General features: G+C 40.8%; 1 protein-coding gene across 4 annotated transcripts in view; it reads right to left on the bottom strand.

Moving 5' to 3' along the window:
* Positions 1-2,074: 2,074 nt before the first annotated feature.
* The window catches only part of Eif4b (eukaryotic translation initiation factor 4B), a 29,678-nt gene continuing 17,027 nt past the window's right edge, over positions 2,075-14,725 (bottom strand). The window contains exons 7-15 of one of the 4 annotated variants that reach the window (XM_013159158.3): positions 11,475-11,618; positions 11,017-11,190; positions 8,705-8,933; positions 8,055-8,167; positions 6,661-6,874; positions 6,188-6,243; positions 5,148-5,250; positions 4,789-4,861; positions 2,075-4,323 (exon numbers count right to left, since the gene is read on the bottom strand). In XM_013159158.3, the coding sequence (XP_013014612.1) occupies positions 4,243-4,323; positions 4,789-4,861; positions 5,148-5,250; positions 6,188-6,243; positions 6,661-6,874; positions 8,055-8,167; positions 8,705-8,933; positions 11,017-11,190; positions 11,475-11,618 (1,187 nt within the window). In that variant the 3' untranslated portion in view covers positions 2,075-4,242. The remainder of the gene's footprint in view (positions 4,324-4,788; positions 4,862-5,147; positions 5,251-6,187; positions 6,244-6,660; positions 6,875-8,054; positions 8,168-8,704; positions 8,934-11,016; positions 11,191-11,474; positions 11,619-14,725) is intronic. The other 3 variants (XM_013159159.3, XM_013159161.3, XM_003476270.5) reach the window with 3 other exon arrangements.

Raw genomic sequence — 14,725 nt, 5'->3', positions numbered from 1 at the left:
GCATGTTCCTGCTAGTATTGCTACTCTGTTGGGCCAGCCAGGAGTAACTTTTCAGGAAAATAATATGACAGGGATAAGTTAATACCTGTCAGTTATAACCATCAGTGTGAATAGTCTCAATCAATTCTCCAATCAAAACTGGAGGGGATAGGAAGAGGGTCACAAGTTGGACAGCTGAACTCCCAGCTCAGGCTTAATTTCCACCCTCAGTGTGGGTATTGTGGGGAAGAATTCTGCAAGAACCTGATAAGATGGAGAGATTATACAGTAGCTCAGTGGGGTGGAATAAAAACAGGGGTTCTTGAGTATGAGGAATTTTTTTGTCTGTTTCCTTTTTATCGGTACCAGGGATCAAACGACTGCCTGCTTCCAAGGCAGGTGCTTATGCCACTGAGCTAAACCTCCAGCCCCAAGTATGAGGAATCTTAATATCAGCTCAGAGCAGCAAGTACATAAGAAGGGGAAGGGTTAATAGCCAAGCTGCTGTTGATAAAGGTGAAGCTGAATTTCAGAACACCCTCTGACACCCCTCCAGGCAGGCTTTCTTACCTTGATTATGCAGAGGTAGGCCCATCTTGGTACCAAAAATGGAACCCCTTCTTCCATGGCCTGGGGTGATCCCATGCCTAAAACTGCACTCAGGTCGCTGGGGTGGAAAGAGCCACAGGAGGGGGCTTTGAGAGTACAGGGCTGTGCTGGTTGGAAAGGTACAAGGCTAGAACTTTGTGGGGTTTAGGTGCCGGAAACCAAGAGCCGGGAGATGGAGCAGAGGCGGATCCCTTGGCTCTGGACTGTGTATTGTCCAACCAGAAGGTTGCTGCTGGTGGGTGAGGAGCAGTTTTTGGGGAGGTGGGGTGGGGCAAAGAAAATCCTTTTCTTGTGGCCCTGGGGGCTATAATTGTTGCTGAGAAACAAGGCTTATTTGACAAATACTGCTTTCCAAGAGCAGATGTGCAACTCTCACTTCCTGAGAAACCAGATGTGAGCTTGTACAGCACTTGATGTGACACCCTTAGAATGAACTGGGGCCCTCACTGGCTTAAAATCCAGAGCAGAGCTTGATTCTGTTAAGCCAGGCCATGTGGCCAGGAGTATACATAACAGCCAGCCCCATCTGGATTCTGCATGCTGCTGGAAGCCCCAGATTTGAAAGCTGCCGGCAGTGAATGCTGACCACTCAACTCTTTCTGCAGCTGGGCTGGAGGCCGTATCCACACATGCTCTTGGCTGAGCACTCAGCCATGCCACACCTAAGCTTTCCCCAGATTTCCAAGCACCCTCTTGGGATACAGTAGGAAGGTTTCTTCCTGCCTAACCTTTCTGTGCACCAAACATAAGCTGCTTTCAATAAACTTTTCCTAATTTGTTCTCTACCATCAATGAGGGGCTTTGAAAGGCTGGAGGATGCAACTATGCCCTATACCTGGGATACAGCTACAAAAAGCACTGTCTTGCAGGTGCTAGAGATGCCTGCACAGCAGAAGACTCTTTTCTTTCAACTTAGCAACACATTGAAAGCTTCTCACATTGACCCAGCCTCTGATCACTCAACTCTGCCAATTCTGGCATCCAAAGACTTGCTGAACACTAGGAAAGCAACTGCTTTAATTGGCTAGCCACTTTCCCTTTTCTTACAAAATCTCCTTGACTCCCACTAAACACGAAGTGATTCAGAAAGCCTCAGTCCTGGTAACCCAGAGTGGGCCACCACTCAAACCCCAGCCAGCAGTGTGGAGTTAACAGTCTCACACATTAAGTCAGGATGGAGGTTGAAGGAAATGCTATGCCAATGCCGTGCTCACCTTATCACTAATAAGGGAGTACAGGATTCCAGGTTCATGCAGGTGACAAAAGTTAGCATAGGCCAAACATACTGAAGAGGGAGCTGGGATTAATTCCTGCCCTTCTGGGCTGGGTTTCTAACCACTGAATTTCTCCTGTAGCGCCATCTTTGCACAAATCATATTCAATGCTGAATAAAGGACAGTACAAGAGGAGGAAGCTGTCTCAGGAGGGTCAAATAGAACACACTAGAGTGTAGAATATACCAAACAATATCTGCATTAACTAAAACGAGTTTTAAACATCAAATTTATTTGGAGAAAAACAAAAACAAAAAAAAAAACAAAACAAAAAACCCAAAACAAAAAAACCCCACAACCCAAAGGATGGGATTTTACATCTCAAGACATCTCCCAGGTAGTAAGTCTACAGGTTACAAATCATTTTCATAGAAGATATTTTTGTACAAATTTTACATGTATCCAAGAGACCTAAACCAGTCCCTGTTTCTATTTAGTGGAGGCAAGGAAGGGGAGTGGGACAAAATAGCTTTTTTGTATACAACTATTCAGAAGAGCAGACATAAAGAGAGTAAACTACCTTTTCATTATCTACAACCAACGGTTTTAGAAGAAAACGCGTTCAACTTTGGGTATGTCTAAAAGCCTGCGTCCTAATTACTTGCCAACCCCACCAATTAATGATAATTTACTTGGTATACCTTTAGTCCACTAGGTAAATGGCTCATTATGCCCACTGCCACAGCTCCCAGGCACAGGGCACACACCCTCTGCAGGGCCAGAAAGGCTACCCTAGGACCAATGGGAGAAAGGCTTGCAAATAAAGAGACCAAGCATCATCTGTCAGCAGCACCAGTACTGCCCAGTGAGAAGAAATCTTATTTACCAAGCTGACCCCCAACTAAAGCTATTGTGTTCCAAGAGAAAACAGGACCTTGTCAAATATTTATCATTTATTCTCTCAAGCTAAAAACCACATCCCCTCCCACAAGCAGAAAGCCACACACTGACCTAGGCCATATTATAACCCAAGCATTGGTGTGGGACTTCAGTGAAAAGTTATAAAAACAAAATAAACCCCCAGCTCCCCCAATTGAGGTTGTAAGAAAAGCTTCCATGTAACTGTCCCTATTTCTCTACTTATTCATCACCAAAGATCAACCTAGGGCATTCTGATCTATAAAAGGGGTCAGAGCAGGAGGGAAGGAATGAATTAAAACACATCAAAGAACTGATTTTTTTTTTTTTTGAGAAAAGCAGTGATTCTTCATGTCACAGCATCCAGTGGCTGAGATAAAAAATGCCTAAGAGGCTGCATCTTTAGATCTAGAGACTAGTTTTAGGGAGGTTAGAGCAGCATGAAGAACATGAGATTGTTAGGAGTCTGAAAAAAATTTTTTTGTTTGTTTGTTTTGTTTTCTGAGCCAGTCTCATTACTATATAGTCCAGACTGGCCTTGAACTCACTTTGTAGCCCACGCTAGCCTCAAACTTGCAGCAATCCGCCTGTCTCAGCCTCCTAAGTGCTGGAATGACAGGTGTAGGCCACCATGCTGGGCCCTAAGAGTCTGGATGTGTTAAAGCTTCAAGGTTTCCAAAGAATGTAAATGTATTTAAACTTTCAGAAATGGTAAGAGAAAGGGTACAACCAAGACACAAGAATGGAATTCCCATGACCCCTAAGTGCTTCCTGCTCTAGGAAACAACCATTCATGTGTTTATCAGGTCACACCACTTCCCCCTACTACCTGGTGCAAAATAATCCATCACCTCCCTAAATCTCTCCTCCAAGCACAATTTCCCCATTATTTTGGTCCCCAAGCAATTGTATTCTTCAGTGGCCTGTAGACACACTCCCAACTACCCCCCTAGGGGGTAAACACTAAAGGCATTTCCCCTAGGCTGGCTCCATCAACTCAGAATAAAAATAAGAGGAAGGGTTGGCAGCCTCCTGGAGACAAACAATTTAAAAGAGAAAATCTACCTTTCCAAGGATGGAAAATTTATTCAGATAATGCTTGAGAATTCATATAAGCCACAACAAGAATGAAAAGGTAGAAACCTCACTGTTCCTTATCCCTCCCCTACTGCTCAACCACTCCAGACATCATATCACTGTCATTACCATTTTTGCTAAATGGAGGCCCCTAGGCACTAATCACACAGGCAACTGCATGGTATCCTAAGAACACACCACAACTTTTCCATTAAAAAGCTGTAGTCTCTGTTTCTGACTATAATGGTGATTCTCCGGTTACTTCAATACTTTAAAAGGCTGCAGCAGCATGCAAAAGAATTTCATTAAAAAAAAAAAAAAAAAAAAGTTAAGAAAAGTCTCCAGGAGATGGTGAGCTTTATTTTGCCTTGACTGGATAGAAGTTTGATTTGCTCTTGAATTCCAGGGTGGAGAAAGACTAGGAGAAAGCACAGGATGTAGAGGTCTATTCAGTGTAGTCTTCTCCTTCATTATCATCTTCACCATCCATGCAGAGAGCAGCATACTTGCTTGCAGAACTGAACTTCTACAAAAGATGAGCATGACAAGATAATGAAGGCTTCTGATTCTCACGTCTAAAATCATGAAAGAGATAGGTGTGGTGATGCATACCAGAAACCCCAGCACCCGGAAGACTGAGGCAGGATTCCCATGAGTTCAAGCCCAGCCTATACTATGTAGTGAGACCCTGCCTCAATCCCCTCCCCAACAAGAGACTTTGAAACTTTGGCAAAGAAGGGATGATAGTTCACATGCCCACGTGCTGTTCTCCAGAGTAGGCAGGGAGAAGGTCAGCTATGTGTTACTTTTTACCCTGCAGGAGAGTTAAAAGTGAAGAAAGGTGGCCCTAGGGAAAAATCTAATCTAAACTTCCTTCGCTAGTTTGAAAAAACATCTATGTCTTATTTCTAGTTACTCTGCAATCCCAAATGTGAAGAGAAGTCCAATGCTAAGAGTAAACAAGTTGAAGAGTCAATCCTTTAACACTCACAGAGGCTGGATTTTCCTCAAGTTTCTTTGGCTCAGGTGCAGATCTAGAGTCTTGATCCTTTTTGCCATCTTTCCTGCAGATTTAAACATAAAAGTGCATCTCTGGAGGGGCCCCTTCAATGTACACAAGCACAGGCACACCTTTTAGGCACTAAACAGGCACCTCCCCTCCAGTCAACAATCTGTGCTCTCTGGTCACTGTGTTATTTCCAGATTCTCCCAATGTAACTGTATCTGCTGACTTTGATTTCTTTACAGTACAAGATGTGGTGCTTGGAGAACCAAAAAATTCCCAACTCCAAAGACCCATGCAACTAACATCAGAAAAGACTTACAAATTAAGAAAGAATGCATGCATACCTATCTGACTCTTTCCAATGGTCTTTGTTCCCTCCATCTCCTAGACCACGGATGGAGTTCCCAGTTTGGCCTTTTTGGGTACTCATTCCATTATTTTCATCTGCTTGAACAGAAATGCAGAAACAAAAGGAAAATGAACCAATCTGTATGTCTGAGATATGTTCTAAGCTAAGTAATACTGGGCCTACAAGTGCTAAGAGAAATTAAATCTCACACTAGTGCAGCTTTTCTCCCAAAGCCCCTCTTCTTTCTGTATCTTCTCCATTACATGGCATTCCCAAACCAAATAGATCCCATTAAAAACTGCCACTGAAGCCAAGTGTGGTGGTGTACGCCTGTAATCCTAACATTCAGGAGGCTGAAGTGGGATTGTTTTGAGTTTGAGGCCAGCCTGGGCTACAAAATGAGTTTAAGATCAGCCTGCACTGTATAGTGAAACTGTCTCAAAAAGACAAAAAACAAAATGAAAAACTCCAAACAAACAAGCAAAATAAACACAACAAAAAACCTGCCACTGAAGGATTAGGTCATCTTAAAAAGCAGACTGGAAGTAAGACTATGGTGTTCTGTAGCAACTCTGGCATACTGATGGTGACATAACTTGAATAGAACATCTTAATTTCTTTCCAAATTTGATTTGAAAGAATGATTCTTTCTAAGAGGACAGCAGTATTCACCTTTGTCTAAAGAGATCACTACTGCCCTCTACTGGCAGAAAAAGGTAGCTAATCAAAGTACTGTCAAAAAGGTTTAAGCCACAAGGAATGAATAGATTTCTTTTTTTTTTTTCTTTTGGTCTTTTTCGTTTTTATCGGTACCAGGGATCGAACTCACGACTGCCTGCTTGCAAGGCAGGCGCTTATGCCGCTGAGCTAAATCCCCAGCCCCCTAGATTTCTTGATTATTGGGTAGAGACCTTTCCTACACCATGACAAGGTCCTAGGTCCAACCAGCATTGCAGGAGAAAGGAATTTTAGATTCAGGTGTCTTTAATTAACCTCTAACTAGATGAAAACCTGCTTCCCTTAGTATAGTCTCACCTTTCCTTGCTGGTCCCTCCTCAGAAGGCTGAGCTGGAGCTAGTTTCCCCCCACCACTAGAAGAAAAACAGTTATCAGTTGTTTCAAAGAGAAAACAGGTAAGAAACTTATAATTAAACAGCAACACTCATTTTTATAAGAGAAGACTGAGTGATCTGAGACTTAGAAAAGTGAAGCGACCCCCAAGGCTATATATAATGTGGATAGGTGCAGGTGGAAAGAAAGCCTGATTTACACCGTCTGCAGACTTTGATAATTTCAAGCCATCAAAATGATGCTGACCAGCTAGTAAAGCTCTAGAAAACTGATGTTTGGCTCTAAACCAAACCAGCTCCAGGATAATACTGAATATAAACTAAGAGAACATAACTATAACATGCTGTATAAAGTCAACATCCTATAGGGCACTTTCCATCCCAACATCGTTATTTATAATTCTGGGCTAACAAGCTGTTGTTTCCAAGCTGACTTACCTTGTAGGAGATTGGTGCTCTGTGTCTGAGCTCTGAGATCGAGCAGAAGGGTTAGAACTTCGCTTCACCCATGCATTCTCCTTCGGTGGAGGCGCTGGCATTACTTTTAGAGGCTGATCAGGTTTGGGAGGCTTAGAAGTTGGAGAGTGACAGTCTTCCTCCTTACTGAGTGTTTCATTTTCTAGAGACTTCTCACTCTCTCTTCTTCGGGCATCTGTGAAATTAGAATGGAAAAGTGAGATTATTGGGGGAAAAACAAAGATGTAACACAATGACCTACCAGACCATAAAGGAATGAAAAACAGCACATAAATCCACGTTTATCATTATTCTTTTGTTTTGGCTCCTAACAGAATGAAATTATCCTTAGACCAGTGTTTTCCATATGAGCAAAATGCTTTACTGGTGCATAGAAAAACAATAATTGTGTATGTATCTTAAAGTACAGCCATCTGGTTTGTCCTACAGAAAATGAGTACTCTTTATTTTAGAATTACACCTTTTCTATCTGTATTTTCTTTTTTTGTTTTTTATCGGTACCAGGGATCAAACTCACGACTGCCCACTTGCAAGGCAGGCGCTTATGCCGCTGAGCTAAATCCCCAGCCCCTCTATCTGTATTTTCAACGTTCCAGTGGCCTTATGTGGTAAATGACATGTACAAATGTGGGAAGTCCTGTGGTGAAACCCCAATCTCTAGTAGCCATGTTCAACGTCAACCTAGGAAGTCAACATATACGTGATACAACCCCACATTTATATAATAAAAATATACAGGCATGCTAAGTTTCTCCTTAAAATGAGAAGCAAATTATATGTCAGAATCTTTCATTTTAAGTGCAAGCTCTATGAAAGTAGACATGCAAATCAACTCAGTAACATCGTGCTTCAATCCAACTGCAAAAAGGGGCATTATCTCCTTGTTACCGAGAGAGGACTCTGGCATAAACTATTTCCAGAAAATGAGTACAACACTTGGATGAATTTCCAAATCACTCTGGCCTTGATCCTTGTTTTGAATTACTGAAGTAGCAATCAAAATACTGGATCACAGTAAGGGAAGAGAGACACCATAACTGAGAGATATAACACTGCTCTAGTCATATACAATGTCAAAGAACAATTCACAGACTCTAGGCTTACTACCACTGCTCTGAATAAACATTTGTAAAATGAAGGAACAAATTTAGCAGTCAAGTATAGTCTTTAGCAGAAGATTATCAAACATTATCCAGGACTACTTTTGTACTCATTCCTCAGACTCTGGGGAACAAATGATTGAAAACTCACACCAATTCATACTAAGTCAGAGTTTACAACTGAATTTAATACTATAAAGTCTCTGCATTCTTTAGTTATGCACAATTTATAAATAATAATAATACGATACCCACCCTGATCTAACTTACTTCTGCCAGATGGGGCTGAGGTTCCAGTCTGTGATGATTCGCTTCCTGTCCTTGATCTTTCCCGTTCCTGAGTTTCTTCACTTCGCCAGCTTGGGTGTCTGAAGAGAGACTTAACAGTAAACACACTGTGTCCTGCTGAATGAAGGGCACTGTGGGGCCATGGGGATTCTCTATGAACCATCAATATTTTACCATACTTCTGCCATCAAGTAATACCTAGCAAATACAACTATCATACACACGGGTAAACAGAAATACAAAGTAATTTCTAGCCTACATTTAATATTACAAGATTTTCTATTTTACCCCCAATAATTTGAAAGTATGTTAATAGTTTTAATCTCATAATAATCAACAGAAATTTGATCCCATCTAACCACAGTGGGTTTTTTTCCTTTACACTGCAGCAAGAGCTAGCAAATTTTTCTCAAAGGGCTAAACTTCATATTTACAAAAATAGGAACAGACCATAATTTGCTCACTTTTATGGATTGTAGTTGTGACAGGTATATAGCGCAGTAGATGTTTGAAAACTACACGGTCAGGGAATTCTCTGTTGTGTCAAACTGTCCCACACACTCTCCTAAATGTCCCCATTAAACAGCACTGCAACTGCAGATGGAAGATAATCTCACCTTTCCCGAGGCCGTCGTTCTAGTTTCGGCTCATCCAGCTGACGTTGCAGCTTCTCCTGCTCTTTCTGTAGCCGTTCTTCCACTTCTCTTTCTCTGGCAGCCGTGTCAACAGGCTTTGCCCCTCCAAAGATAGAAGCCGCTCTACTGGACTGGGAGGTACTAGCAGAAGAATCATCTTCCTTAGGAGTACTCCGAGGCTTTAGGTTCAGTTTGGGTCTTTGGGGGGGACCTAAGTTAAATGAAACTCTAAGTAACAGTTTTCTAAAATCAGGAGGGCTGGGGATTTAGCTCAGTGGTGTAAGAGCCTGCCTGGCAAGCGCAAAGTCCTGAGTTTGATCCTTGGTACCAAAATAAAATAAAACAAAAAGTTCTATTACTCTTTACTCCTCTACAACATGCATGATATGGAATCAGAATAACGGAAAGACTAAAAATGATAAATGCTTAAGTAGTAAATTAATCATCTTATCACAATTACTTTTACTTGGAAAGAAATTTCCAACTATGATCAGTTTCTAAACAAAATTAGTGGCCTAAGTGCCTGCCTGGCATATGTGAAGTGTGAGGTCATGAGTTCAAAAAAAAAAAAAAAAAAAAAAGGGGATCTGGTCTCACCAGTATGGCGGTACGTATCTGTAATCCTAGCATTTGGGAGGCTGAGGCAGAAGGATCACCATGAGTTTGCAACCAGCCTGAGCTACATAGTGAGATCCTGTCTCAAAAGATAGCAACAATGAAACAAATCCAATTTGATGGGACAGTCAAGTAAAGAGAATGCTATAAACTAAGTTGTAAAGAACACATTCATTCATACAAAAGATACATGAGGGCTGGGGATTTAGCTCAGCAGCATAAGCGCCTGCCTGGTAGGTGTGAGGTCGTGAGTTCGATCCCTGGTAAAAAGAAAAGAGAAGGAAAGGAAAGGAAAGGAAAAGGAAGGATACATGACTAGGACTGTGTTCAGTGAAGGTGTGAAGTAGTAACTCTTGAGTAGTCCTGAAAGCCGAGCATGCATGCAGTAGTGAAGACCCAGTATGAGACAGGCTAAGGGAGACCTTTCAGGATCTGAAGAGACTAAGAAGGTCTAAATGGTGGCAAATTATCCCATTAGATGGGGCAAGTAGAAAGAATGAAGCAAGGCAGCTTATTTAGGAATATTAGGAGGTAACTGCCACTTAGCCCAAACAAAAGCAGAAGCAGTGACTATGAATGAACAGATCATAAAAAATTTTAAGACTAAAAAAAAAAAAAATTTTAAGACTATAAAATATGTGTACAAGCACACAGCCCACTGTTGGTCCAGAGTAGTAAATGCTCAATAAACCAATTGTGTTTTGTTGTCTTGACTAAAGAAATAGGTAAGAGCCATGCCTTTAAGAATGAAAGGTATTAGAAAACCAAAGGAAACAAAAAAATCTATCAGTAACAACAAAAAAGAAAATCAGAAACACTGAATTTTCTGTCCTATCCGAGGAAGAAAGTCTTCAACGCAGTAGAATTTCCATATGAGACTGACGGATTTTGTTGCCATGCTGTTTATTAGTTGCTAAAGTCTTATTCTTGTTTTGGTACCAGGGACTGAACTCACAACCTCGTGCTTACCAGCAAAGTGCTCGAGCCACTGAGCTAAATCTCTGGCCCCTCAAGTCTTGTTTTCCTTTCTCAGGGAATTACAAGAGACAGTACTTAAAGTCCCTGACACAAAGGACCAAAGCAAGGTATCAAATAATTCAAGACAAAGGTTTCTGAGACAGATCCTAACCTTTCTGATTGTATCACTGAAGTCAGAATATAAATGGTGGCTACTTATTAATAACTTCTGATAATCAAATTTAATAGCAAATTCTAAATTCTAGCATTACAGGCATAATTTTAGAATACACATATTAAAAATCTCACCATGAAATGATAAACATCAATTATCGTGGTACAATGGAACCAAAGTCAGCAATATTTCATTATTAACCTCAAAGGAGTTATGGAACTGTTTATCTGAATTTCACTTCTATCTCTTCAAAAAAGGCTTTAAACCAAGTATGGTGACGCACACCCATAAATCCAGCAATGGGTAGGCTGAGGCAAGAGGCTTTCTACCAATCTGAAGCTGGCCTGGACTACATAGTGAGACCTTGTCGCAAAAAAGACTGCTTTATCTCTGTTATCCTTGGCCAATGTTCTAACATGCTCTGTGCACATAACGTGTAAAGTATGTTTCATATTCCTCAAGTGAACACAAAGACAATTTGTAACTTCAACTTTTTCCTAAAAATTTCCAGTGTTCCCTAGACCAAGTAACCAGAGACAATGATTACCTCTGTCATCACGCCTATAATCGTCCCGTGAGTAATCATCTCTGGAGCCCCAAGGTCGATCATCTCGTCTGTCATACCGGTCTTCATATCGGTCTCCTCCTCCTCTGTAATCATCATCTCTACGGTACCCGCTACCAAAGGCTCTTCTGCCACTGCCTATTCTGGAATCATAGCCTGTAAGTATATACCAAATTGAAATTATCACATAAGTTGGGCATGGTGGTATATGCCAGAATTACAGTACTCAGGAGACTGAGGCAGGAGGCTTTGTTGTAATTTCAAGGCAGTCTGGGCTATGAAGTGACATCAAGTCCAGCCTGAACTTCCCTGTCTCAAAAAGACCAAAAAACCAAACCAAACCAAAACAGAAAACAACTCACATGAGCAGGAAAAATGTAAAAAAAGTGAGTTCCCGAAAAAGTACTCAACCTGAATTGTGTGTTATATAATATAATTACCTCTATCATAGTCTCTGCTGCCTCGGTCATCGTATCGATCTCGGCCTCCATATCGATCCATATCCCGGCGTGGGCCATCCCGATAGCCATCCCGATCCCGATACCCATCACGGTACCGGTCTGAATCATAACGATCTCGATACTCTAGACAGAAAATAAGACAGTAACTCCACCCTTTTTCTTTCACATGTTAACAAAGTGCACAGTAACATAGTGAATCACTTTTGTTTCACGTACTATTATTCAAGTTTGTCTAGTTTTTATAATATATTTTGGGGCAAGGTAGCACATGTACTTGGGGGGCTGAGAAGAGGATCACCTCAAATTCAAGACCAGCCTGAACTACACAGTGAGGCCTTGTCTAAAAAAATTTCCCTGGTGAAGCCAGGTGTGGAAGCACCTGTCCATAATCCCAGCATTTTGGGAGACAGAGACAGGATAATCAAAATCCCTGCCTTGACAGCTTAATGAGACCTTGCCTCAAAATAAGAGGCTGAAGATGTAGCTCAGTGGTAAAGTGCTCCTAGATTTGATCCTCAGTTAAGATAAAAGCTAACATTGGGAAAATAAGACATACCACAAATCTAAAAGGCAAATAAAATGAGAAAAAGATGTATACAACACATTTTAACTAAGATCAACTAATTTTAACTAAGATCAACTAATACTTAGTAGACACCTGGTTTCATTTTTTTTTTTTTTGTCTTTTTCCTTTTTATCGGTACCAGGGATCGAACTCACGACTGCCTGCTTCCAAGGCAGGCGCTTATGCCACTGAGCTAAATCCCCAGCCCCTCTGGTTTCATTTTCTATGGCCAGCATGACAATATCTGGAGTTGGCAAAGTTTAGGCATAAAGTTATTTCTATACTGTTCATCTTAAAACAGTACACTTTGAAATTATTTCACAATTATGTATTAGTAGACTTAAAAAAACCCTTGAAACTCTTTGGGAAATGCAATAATCCATATGGCCATGAGCACAATTATAAACTGACAGTAACTATGGTGGTCTATAAAGGAGAATAATAGTTCTTAGGGATTAACGTTGTAAAAAGACTAGTTTTCTTTTCATATTTGAAAAAGATCTGTGTCCCCTTACACAATATGAAGCTATCATCACATAATTTTTGTACCCGTACATGGTGTTGTGGAGTGCTTGATTTACTGAAATCACTGTAAACCATGTTATAAATCTGTTTAAAAAAATTCTTACAGCCAGTGTGATGACACATGCCTGTAATCGCACCACTCAGGAGGCTGAGGCAGTAGGATTGTTGTGAGTTTGAGATGACCTGAGGCTATATAGTGAGCTCAAGGCCAGCCTAAACTGCATAGTGAGACCCTGTCTCATAAACACCATCCTCTCAAATTTATTTATGTACTAGGGCAATAATTCAATTTCTGGGAATTTAGCCTAAGAAATTAACTTGGTGTATGATAAAAACACACATACAAGGACACTGACTGCAATGCTCTTTATACTGTTAAAATTGTGAAGCCCACAAGCCATAGATTAAATTACAGGGAATCCACAGAAAGTAACTACTAAAACGGAAAACTTACCTGTGTCCATGACACATAACATATGAAGAAAGTATGTTACAAACTATACTTTACATAAACATGTATGTTTATCAATACTAGAGACCCTGGGCTGGAGATATAGCTCAGCAGCACAGCACATGCCTCGCAAGTGTGAGGTGCTGAGTTTAATTCCTGGTACCCAAAACAAAACAAAACCCAACCCCAGAGACCCTTAAAATACCAGAAGTATCCATACAGGAATGTACCAGTTCTGGAGGCAGACTGGGTAAAGTAAGTCACTTAAAAAATAAAATATAGTCTTCTATATTTATTTAGCTGCAACTGAGTATTACCAGATCTTCCAATTTTCCCACATTTTTTTAAAAAACTGGGAATTGGATCCAGGGCCTCATGTTTTCCAGGCAGGCACTGTGCCACTGAGTTACATTTCCACTTCTTGCAATTTTCTAAGTTTAAAACCCCTTTTTCCACAACAAATAGCAATTTCTAAATATGAATCAATTAATAATACATTTAAACATTTGAGGGCTATTTCTGCCCACTGAACAGGGTTCTTATTTACAGGGTCGCATAGCCTAGGCTGGCCCTGAACTTAGTGATTAATCCTCCTGCTTCAGCCCCCAAGTACTGGATTAAACCACCACGCCAAGCTGATTATTGCCTTTCAAACAATGATTTCAGGGGTTATGAGTGTAGTTCAGTGATAGAGGAACTGCACAGCATGAATGAAGCACCACATATGAATCTTTACGCTGCAAAATAATCACTTTATTTTGGAAACCATGTAACTTTTTCTATATGACTGGTTGGCATTGTTTTACATTTAAATTTTATAATTTGAAAGAATGTTAAGTGAAATAATTATATACAACAAAGAGTCTAAAAAGAGTAAGTTGGTTGTGGTCCAGGCTGGACTACACAATGAGCTCAAGGCCAGCCTGAACTACAAAGTGAGACCTTATCTTTTTATTTTATTTTAAAGAGATTAAGACAAAAGAAGACATAACAAAGCAGATCAGAACAGAACAATGTAAGCAACACAGTAATGTACCACAAGCCACAAGACAACCCATAATTAACAGTAGCTACCATAATGTCTCTTTCTTTGAAATAGTTGAGCATAGCTTCATATACAAGAGTATCAAACATAAAATAGTATAAAACCATTCAAGAGAATGAAAGTATTATAGGGCATTTATAACTATCAATGTCAGCGTCAACAAGAACAGCAACAGAAGTCACTGTTACCGTTGCCGTCACCACCCCCACCCCCACAATAAGCCAATGAAAGGCTGGGCATGGTGATACAAGTGTGTAATCCTAGGACACCAGCGTTGAGGCAGAAAGATAAGTTCCAGGGCCACTCTGGTGACTATACAGTGAAACCATTTCTATTTTAAAAAAGGCAAGTAAACTGCCCATGCTGGGCTTGGATTTGTGATTCTCATAGCCTCCAAGAGTGCGGAGATGATTGCTTACGACACCAATACCTGGCAGGGTAAGCATTTTTGGCTGTCAATGTATCTGCTGCGGACAATTTTTTTCTGTTATTCCTAGAAGCTACCTGCTGGTAGCACTCAGCACATGAGCATGCTTAGAAACTTTGTTCTGCATAAGTACGTATGTAGATGCTGTGCCAGGGACAATAGCCAGGATTTCCTGCATGCTAAGCAAGTGTTCTGCTGCTGACTCTGCCTGCAGGAT

Source organism: Cavia porcellus, unplaced genomic scaffold (genome assembly GCF_034190915.1).
Source record: "Cavia porcellus strain 051 isolate PalLab524CR breed Dunkin Hartley unplaced genomic scaffold, mCavPor4.1 scaffold_8, whole genome shotgun sequence".
Lineage (NCBI taxonomy): Eukaryota > Metazoa > Chordata > Mammalia > Rodentia > Caviidae > Cavia > Cavia porcellus.
This window is presented reverse-complemented; position numbering and strand designations above follow the sequence as displayed.